This window comes from Chrysochloris asiatica, unplaced genomic scaffold, assembly GCF_000296735.1.
Source record: "Chrysochloris asiatica unplaced genomic scaffold, ChrAsi1.0 scaffold00833, whole genome shotgun sequence".
Taxonomy (NCBI): Eukaryota; Metazoa; Chordata; class Mammalia; order Afrosoricida; family Chrysochloridae; genus Chrysochloris; species Chrysochloris asiatica.
The window spans coordinates 28,913-37,189 of record NW_006409351.1 but is presented as its reverse complement, the minus strand read 5'-3'; the positions used below and the strand labels follow the sequence as shown (position 1 = coordinate 37,189).

At 44.1% G+C, this 8,277-nt stretch overlaps 1 protein-coding gene across 1 annotated transcript in view; it reads right to left on the bottom strand.

The window, feature by feature from the left end:
- Positions 1–7,178, bottom strand: part of LOC102813423 (butyrophilin-like protein 1-like) — a 15,962-nt gene extending 8,784 nt beyond the window's left edge. Inside the window, exons 1-4 of the mRNA XM_006878000.1 lie at positions 6,815–7,178; positions 1,327–1,608; positions 1,009–1,212; positions 571–713 (exon numbers count right to left, since the gene is read on the bottom strand). Coding sequence (XP_006878062.1) covers positions 571–713; positions 1,009–1,212; positions 1,327–1,608; positions 6,815–7,178 — 993 coding nt within the window. The remainder of the gene's footprint in view (positions 1–570; positions 714–1,008; positions 1,213–1,326; positions 1,609–6,814) is intronic.
- Positions 7,179–8,277: the final 1,099 nt, after the last annotated feature.

Here is an 8,277-nt window from a genome sequence, read left to right as displayed (position 1 = left end):
GACTCGATGGCACCTGACAACAACAACATCCTGAGGCTCTCTCATCTCATGTTACCAGGTGTCCCTGCTTACTCATCCCAGTCCTCTCCCCATCACTTTTCCATCAGCACCTGCAGGAGTTGGGAGAACGCACACTCACAGAGAGGAGAATTCTTGTTAAGTACCATTGGTATTACACAATGGGAGGTCAGTAAATCATAGCCCTAAACATAATGACTCCGTTTCTTTATACACAGTTCCTTTCATGAAACCCCTGAGCATCTGCCTTTTCGCTTCCAGGTGCAGACTGAGAGCCAGCTGCACTGAAGGTTCAACACTAACAACATGGGACACAGGCCAGCACTGGAATGAGAAGACCCAGGATGCATGACAGATTCCAGGTTCCAACAGTGGGTGGGAACAGAGCTCCTGATCCAGGAGAGCCCCAGGGGCAGGATTCTGCTTCCCACCAACTTCCACTTCTGCCCCAGGGAACACAGTCCTTATATCTATACCAGAAAGGCACAGGGAGAGGGGACAGCTAGACCCAGGTGGGATGGGAGACCCTGGAGCATTTGGAGAGTTACTCACCAGTGTGATAAATCTCCTTCCTCCTCTCTGAAAGGCAACATACAGGAAATGAGGTGAACTATGAACTAGAAAGTCTTCCCCAAACAGGATACCGAGAGTTCCAGAGGGAGAGAAGAACTTACCCAGCTCTCTCTGAAGTTCATCTGAAAGAGGAGGGGGGGAAAAAGCATGAACTCTATCCCTAAGAAAAGAAAAGATTGTGCTAGAAAACCCACACAAAAAGATTCCCTCTATGTACTGCAGAAACTTCTCCTTCCAGACTCATCTGAGACCTCACAGCCCCAGTACACCTCTCCGGATCTCCTGAGATTCCTGTTCTGAGTAAGGGCCCTGGGTCTTCCTGGAAACCACTGCTACCAGCTCTGTTCCTGCCCTCAGCTTTTCCTCACAACACCAGCTCTGCCCTCCCCAGTCTAATGCAGACCCACCCTCTCTTACCTGCCTCCTTGTTGGCCGATTTCCATTTTTTCTCATCCTCCTCCTTAGCCTGTTGAAGAGTCTTCCAATCCTTCCACTGCTGCATCTTTGCTGAATGTTCTTTTTTGAGAAAACAGCCAGGCCCTAAGCTGAGGAGCATCAGCATGGTCAGGCTCACCACAAACACTGGCATCCAAGGAAAAGAAGCCTGAGGGAAAAAGGGCTCTGCAGCCCAGCCAGAGACACAGTCAGGGCACACTGCAGGCCAGCCCAGCCCAGCAAAATAAGAGACCCTGTTCTCTTCCCTCCAGCCCTGCAGGGAGCAGAAACAGTGCTGACCTGGAATGAAAATCGCTTTCACCTTTTCCTGACCCAGGATGGGGTTAAGGATGGAGCAGGTTACGTTCCTTACAGAGCTGTCTCTCACCACCAGCGAGGCCTCCACACTGAACAGCCCCTCAGCATCTTGAGCATGGGCCTCAGAGAAAGCCTGGAACTTTTTTCTACTCGGGTCTCTCCACTGAACCTGGGGCTTTGGAAACCACCCGGAGGCTGTGCACACCACACGGATTCCATCTTCCTCTGGTCCTTCAATGTGCACTTGAGGGTCAGATCCCACACCTGCAGGAAGGAAGCTGTGGAGTCAGAGTGGCTACCTTGTCCCATGTGCAGGCCTGGGATGCTGGAAGGTTGATTCATAAGGAGCCATTACTCTTGAATTTTGAGGTTCTTTGGGAAGATCCAAGCTTGGTGTGGCAGTGTAGGATAAACACTGGACTGCTAACTCCAAGGTCAGCAGTTCAAACCCACCAACTGTTCCTAAGAGACCCTATGCAGGGTTGCTATGTGTCAGAACAGACTTAAGAGCAATTAATAACAACAACATGGAAAGATGGCTTCCTAGTGATGGTAGGGCTATTGTTGGGAGTCCTGGTGGGGCACTGTTGGTTAGTGCACTAGACTTCAAAGTTTGTTTGAACAACAAGGTTGGCTATGAGTCAAAACTTACTCAAGCGCACTTAATAACAACATGGAAGATCGCCCCCTAGTGATGGTAAGGCTCAAGTCTCACCAAATGGAACCTGGAAAAGAGCATAAGGACTCTTTACAGAGCTCTGAAGCTGAATATTAAGAGGTTCCGGTGGCATACTGGGTTAAGTGTTGGGTTGGTAAATGCAAGGTCAGAAATTCAGGCAAACTGTAAAGATTTTCAGCCTAGAAAATCCTATGGAGCAGTTTGACTCTGTCCTATATGTCAAACTCAACTCAGCTCAACAGGGGACTACTCTTTCTAACCACAGAAGTAGAAAGATGAAAGCACACAAAAAAGTTTTTTTAAAAAAACAAAACAGAAGAAACTTAAATTTCCTTTCTTGACATGCAGCCTAGGAAACATAAATTAATGGACAAAACTCAGACTAGACCAGAAAACTACAGCATCATTACAAAAACTTTTCAAGGTCATAAAATAAACTAGGCCCTAAGATTTTGTAAAACAAAGTTTTTGATAAATTCATGTTAAAAAATAGGAAATACTTGAAATTAAGAGATTTATGGATTTAGTTCTTATATTTTGCATCAATTACCTGCAAGCTTCTCTCTATCCAAACTGATCTTGCTCTTATTTTCCTGTCACATCGCACAGAGTGAAAGGAAATCTTCCTTGCTGAAGGATGATTAAGCCTCTGAGCTCTGGAACCGAATAGCCACCGTCTCTTCTTCTAGGGCTTGGTCCCATCACTTATCACCTCCCTTCCCTCTCCTGTTGTCTGCTCACTCTCACCTCTTCCTTCCCACCCCAGCCTTATTGTTAATCTCTTCATCTCATCTGCTTCTTCTCCTAAATACATACACATGTTCAAATTTTTACAGTCTTCTTCTCCCTCTCTTAGAACAGTAAACTTTATCATCCAAGAGCATCTCTATGTTCTCATCTCTCACATACATCTCAGTCCCCAACAGTTTGAGTTCTCCTACTATTCACTTGAATCTACTCTTGGAGTTAACAACAATCTCCTTAGAAGCCCAGCACTCACACTGCAGCCTTTCTTCCTCTTCTTTGTTCAACATGTGACTTCATCTTGAAACCAGTTCCACCTTGGCTTGGTGACCATTCCCATTTGGTTGGTATGTCACCCCTCAGACCACTCTGCTAAGCTTCTTTTCTGGACTTCTCTTCCTCCCCACTACACTTTAAAAGCAGGCAAAGTATAAGGATTTGGTCCTTGAATCTGTATTCTCATATCACTATTCTCTTTGTTCAAACTGCTTCTCTTTGTAAATCACTTCCAAAATTATGTCAAGTAATCAACTCTGTCTCCCAAATCCCCCTCCTTCATATCCACTTCCCCATGGGTAACTTTATGAGGATTTCTGACATGCACTTCAAACTCAAAATTACATAATAGAACGCATAATTTTGCTCTGGTGTGATGCTGTGAGTTAATGCACTAGACTCAAAGTCAGTTTGAACTGCAAGGTCGGCAGTTTAAGCTCACCAACTGCTTCCTGGAAACCCTATACAGGGTCACTGTGGGTGGGACCCAATTCAACAGCATTTAACAACCACAACAACAAATGGTAAATTGAATACAAATATAGCCCTGGTTTTCATCCTTCTTTATAGCCAACTCGCCCTTTGCTGTATCACTTTGTAATGCTTTCCCATTATGACTCTTCAATAAGCCATGTGACTTGATTTGCCCAGTGAGAAATGAGCAAATGTAACACAAGAAAAGGTTTGTAATGTGCCATTGGACCCTCTGCTATTTCCATGGGAGGGACATACACAGGCCAGCCTGCTGGAGGATGAGACTCATGGACCATCAGCTTGTTACCCTAGCCGTTCCAGATGAATCACCCTTAATCAGCCATTTGACTCCCATCATAGGAAAACCCAGCCAAGGTCCTTACCTCTTAATTTGACCAAAACTGTATACAGGAGCACAGCTGAAATTAGCTAAACCCAGCCTAGGTTAGCTGAATGCTAAAAATGCTCAAGTCAAATGCTTGCTGATACACAGTACTGAGATTTTTCTGGCCAATTGTTACATACCATTATTACAGTGATAGGTAATTAATACATCATTCTCAATGTTCCCACTACTAAACTGCATACATCTAAGGCAAAGGCCTGAGAACATCTGTGTTCCCCAAGTCCATCTACAAACCCTTGTGACCCCAAATCTACTCACTCAGCTAAGTCTACCTTCTAAATCTCTCTGCTGTCTGACCCCTCATTTCCCACTCCACTGCCTGAGTTCACACAGTCATCATGTCTACCTCACAACTACACTCCATGCATCCAGGTGTTGTCCCTGCCAGAGTGAGCATTCCAAGTGCTGCTCTACTTAACATTTCCTCAGGTCTGCATCTGAACTCTGTAATAGAGAACATGGTTGTTGTTGCTGCTGTTAAGTGCTGTCAAGTTGATTCAGACCCATAGTAACCCTGTATAGGGTTTTCAAGGAGCAGCTTCTGAGTTTGAACTGCCAATCTTGCGGTCCAGTCTGTGGCGGACGCCATCCTGCCAAGGAGCAGAACAGCAAGAAGCCTGATGCATGAAAAGTTCATTGTTTAGCAAAGCGACAATGAATGTCCCCTTGGTTAGCAAAGCTACAAGAGATGATTCATGTGGGGGCCCTGCAGTTTCTAGTTTTCCCTTGGAAAAATAGTTTATTTCTGATTTCCTTATAAGAAGTTTTAGAAAATCTTGCATAATCATTAGATACTTTAAACAAACCTCACATTATAATAGTTGCCTTTCACATTAACATTAACTTTCACCCCATATTCAATCTTATGTAGTTATAAAAATTGTTTTTTACATTAACAATAAGTTTTAACATTAGAGATAACCACACTAGCTAAGTTTTAGCAATTCAAGCTTAAAATTGTAAGAAACATTCCATGTGGTTTTAGTCAAGGACATTAAGGCCTTTAGAAAGCAGCTAAGGAGACAGTCAAGGGCAGTGAGAGCTTGGGATCAGAGGTAGGAATTTGATTAGAGGTTTTGAGAAATTGTTAGCATGAGAAAATTACTGCTTTGTTCTTAACCATGAAACTTTAGGGTATTTTTATGTTCTTGTTTTTATTGTTTGATCAATTATATGTATGACCAGTTATAGTAAAAATTATGGTTTTGATTGTGAGCTGTAACTAATGAATCTATAGAAAATAATCGATGTTGGTAAAGTTAGAAATTAAGATGTAGAACTTTGTTCAAAATTAACCTGACATTTTAAAGAGGATTAGAGAAAAACAAATCAAGGCTAAACTAGACATTTTAGGGAAGATTAGAGAGAAACAGAGTCGCTCACAGAAGGCAGACGTTATCAAGATAACTAAGGAGTAACTAAGAAGTATAGAGACACAGGAATGTTTGGTGACCTTGTATTCCTCTTGTACCTTTGATGTAACAATATAATACTTGATCGATTTGTAACTGCTTGTACGTGACTGTTATGAGATCATAGTATATTCTAAATGGGATATAAGAAGCAACAATTTTGAAAATAAAAGAGCAGTCAGTCAGAGAGTCATCATTACCATCATCTGCCTGAGACTCAAAATGACCCATTGACTCTGTGTGTGTTTTTTCACTGAATCTATACCTCCCTCCGAGTTCTCACAAATTGTCGAGGCTGGTCCCCGGCAAGTCTGTATCCTACAGCACCACATCAGGACTCTATAGAACATAGAGCCTTCTGTAATGCAGCATCTGCCTTCCTCTCCAAAGGCTTCTCTCAAACTCTCCTTCCCCCAACTGCCCTCACTTGTCCCCTCAGGGCCCACCTACTCTAGCACCAAGGGCAACGGTTACTGTTAAGCACACTGTGCTCTGTGTGCCACAAGCCTTTGCAAGTTCAGTTCCCTCAACTATGGGGGTGCTTTAGAAGCTTGCTTAATGAATTCAAATGACACTTCAGTATCTGTGCCCCCTCTGCAATCTATACCAGGAACATTTGTTGTACAGTATTGACACCTCATACCCTCCTGTCCCTCATTCACTCCCACCAGTCACAAGGCCTCACTGTGGGCCTAGAACACACCAGTTACACTCTCACTCAGAGTTTTCACTAACTCTTCCTTCTGCTTGGAATTCTCATCCCCACATATTTGTTTAGCTAAATCACTGTTTTCTTCAAGCCTTTGCTCAGATGACAGCACATTCTCAGTAAGCCCAGGCCCCATTCCTCAGTCCTCACCTCCGTATCCTGATCCCCTATCCCTGTTCTATTTTCCTTTTTGTCCTTAGAACTATTTACCTTCTAATATCATCTATCAACTATTTATTTATTTTGATTTCTCTGTTTCTGCATTTAGAATAAGAACTCCACACAACAAGGATCTCTTTTGGTTCACTGATATGTCCCAGGCACCCTCAACAGGCTCTGGCACAGATTGTTGTTGTTTAGTGCCATCGAGTCAGTTCCAACTCATAGTGACCCTGTATAGAGTTTCTGAGGAGCAGTTGGTAAAGTTGACCAACTGCTGACCTTGCTATTCAAACAACCTTGCAGTCCAGTGCAATATCCCACAGCACAGCACAGATGAGGCGCTCTTTATCATTTACAAAGCCATTTGAACTGCAAGGTTGGAGGTTCAAGCTCACCAGCTGCTCCTCAGAAACCCTATACAGGGTCACTATGGGTCAGAAATGACTCGATGGCACTTAACAACAACAACAACAATCATTTACATTGGATAAAAGAATAAATGAGTCTCCTTCTGCAACTATTAAATGAGGGACTGAATTAAATTATCCCTAAGGATGTCCCGACCTCCAACCCTCCAGGATTCTGCAATATATAGACAAGTCACTAACCTGACACCTTCACCTCCAAAGAGGCATATCCATAGAAATCTCCATTCTTGAAGAAGCAGGTGTACAGCCCATCATCAGAAGCCCGAACCTTGTCAATGCGTACAGTAGCCTCTCCCTGAGTGAGGAAATCTTTTACCAGCGAGGTCCGCCCTTTGTACTGTGGCATCTGCTCCTCCTTCTGCTCCTGCTGGTTCTCATAGATGAACACGGCTTCTGGAAAGACGGACCGGAACCACCGCAGCTCCATGTTCTCTGCATTCATGGCAGGGTACAGGTAGCAGGGCAGTGTGATGGCCCCACCCAGCACGGCCACAATGGGGTCCTTGGGACCAATCACCTGGAACTTCTCTGTTGACACAAACATGGGAATGAGAAAGCTGGAGAGACGCAAGGTGATGGGAGACAATACATAGTCAACTTGGGAGGACCCCTGGCTCCTAAAGAAATAAGCTGTGTGAACTTTAAGTGGGGTGAGATGTTCTGATCACAGCATTATGGGCCAGAAATGATGTCAGGTGCCTGGGAGTCATGTATCTGGGCTCCTGGTCACAGGCCCTTCCATGAAAGACACTGCAACTCCATGGTACTCAAGTTTAAATGTGGGTTTAAGCCTTTCAGATAGCAGTTGAGAATTTTAACCACTGCACCACCACAACTTGTTCAGAATCAACCAGTAAAACTCCCAAAGTTTCTGATTCAGTGGGTCTGTTGTTGTGATGTGCCGTGGAGTCAGTTCTGGCTTATAATGACCCTGTACAGGGTTTCCAAGGCTGTAAATCTTTACGGGAGCAGAAAGCCTCATCTTTCTCCCATGGAACAGCTGGTAGTTTCGAACTGCTTACTGTGAGGTTTGCAGCCTGATTTATAACCACTACGCTATCAGAGTAGGTCTAGGTATAGCAAAAAATGCGTATTTCTCAGGAGTTCCCAGGGTTTTGATAGGCCAATGGTAGAATTCTAGCTTCCTTTGACGACAACACAGCTTTTTGTTCATTGTTTAAGGGGTCACTATTAGTGAAACCCAGCCTATGGCAGTTAACAATGAGAACAATGAATTACAGAGGTGCAGATATACTGGTTCAGAGACCACACTTTGAGAAACACAGCCTCAGCCTGGGCCCATCTCTGGACAGAACTAAAAACTGACATGCGGCCACCAGAGATCCAGATCTGAAGACTGATCATTTAGTCAACGCCCGGAAATTCCCCACCCCCATTTCTAACATTCATTTGTTGTGGTTGTTTTTAGCTGCCATCGAGTAAGTACTGACTCATAGGGAATCTCTGCACAGCAGAACGAAGCATTGACCGACATTGGTCCAACCTCACTATTGTTGCCACGCTTAAGTCCATCGATGATGCCACTTGGCCAATCCATCTCGTTGGGGGTCTTCCTCTTTTTCTCTGATCCTCCACCTTACCAAACATAATATCCTTCTCCAGAAACTGGTCCCTCCTGACAA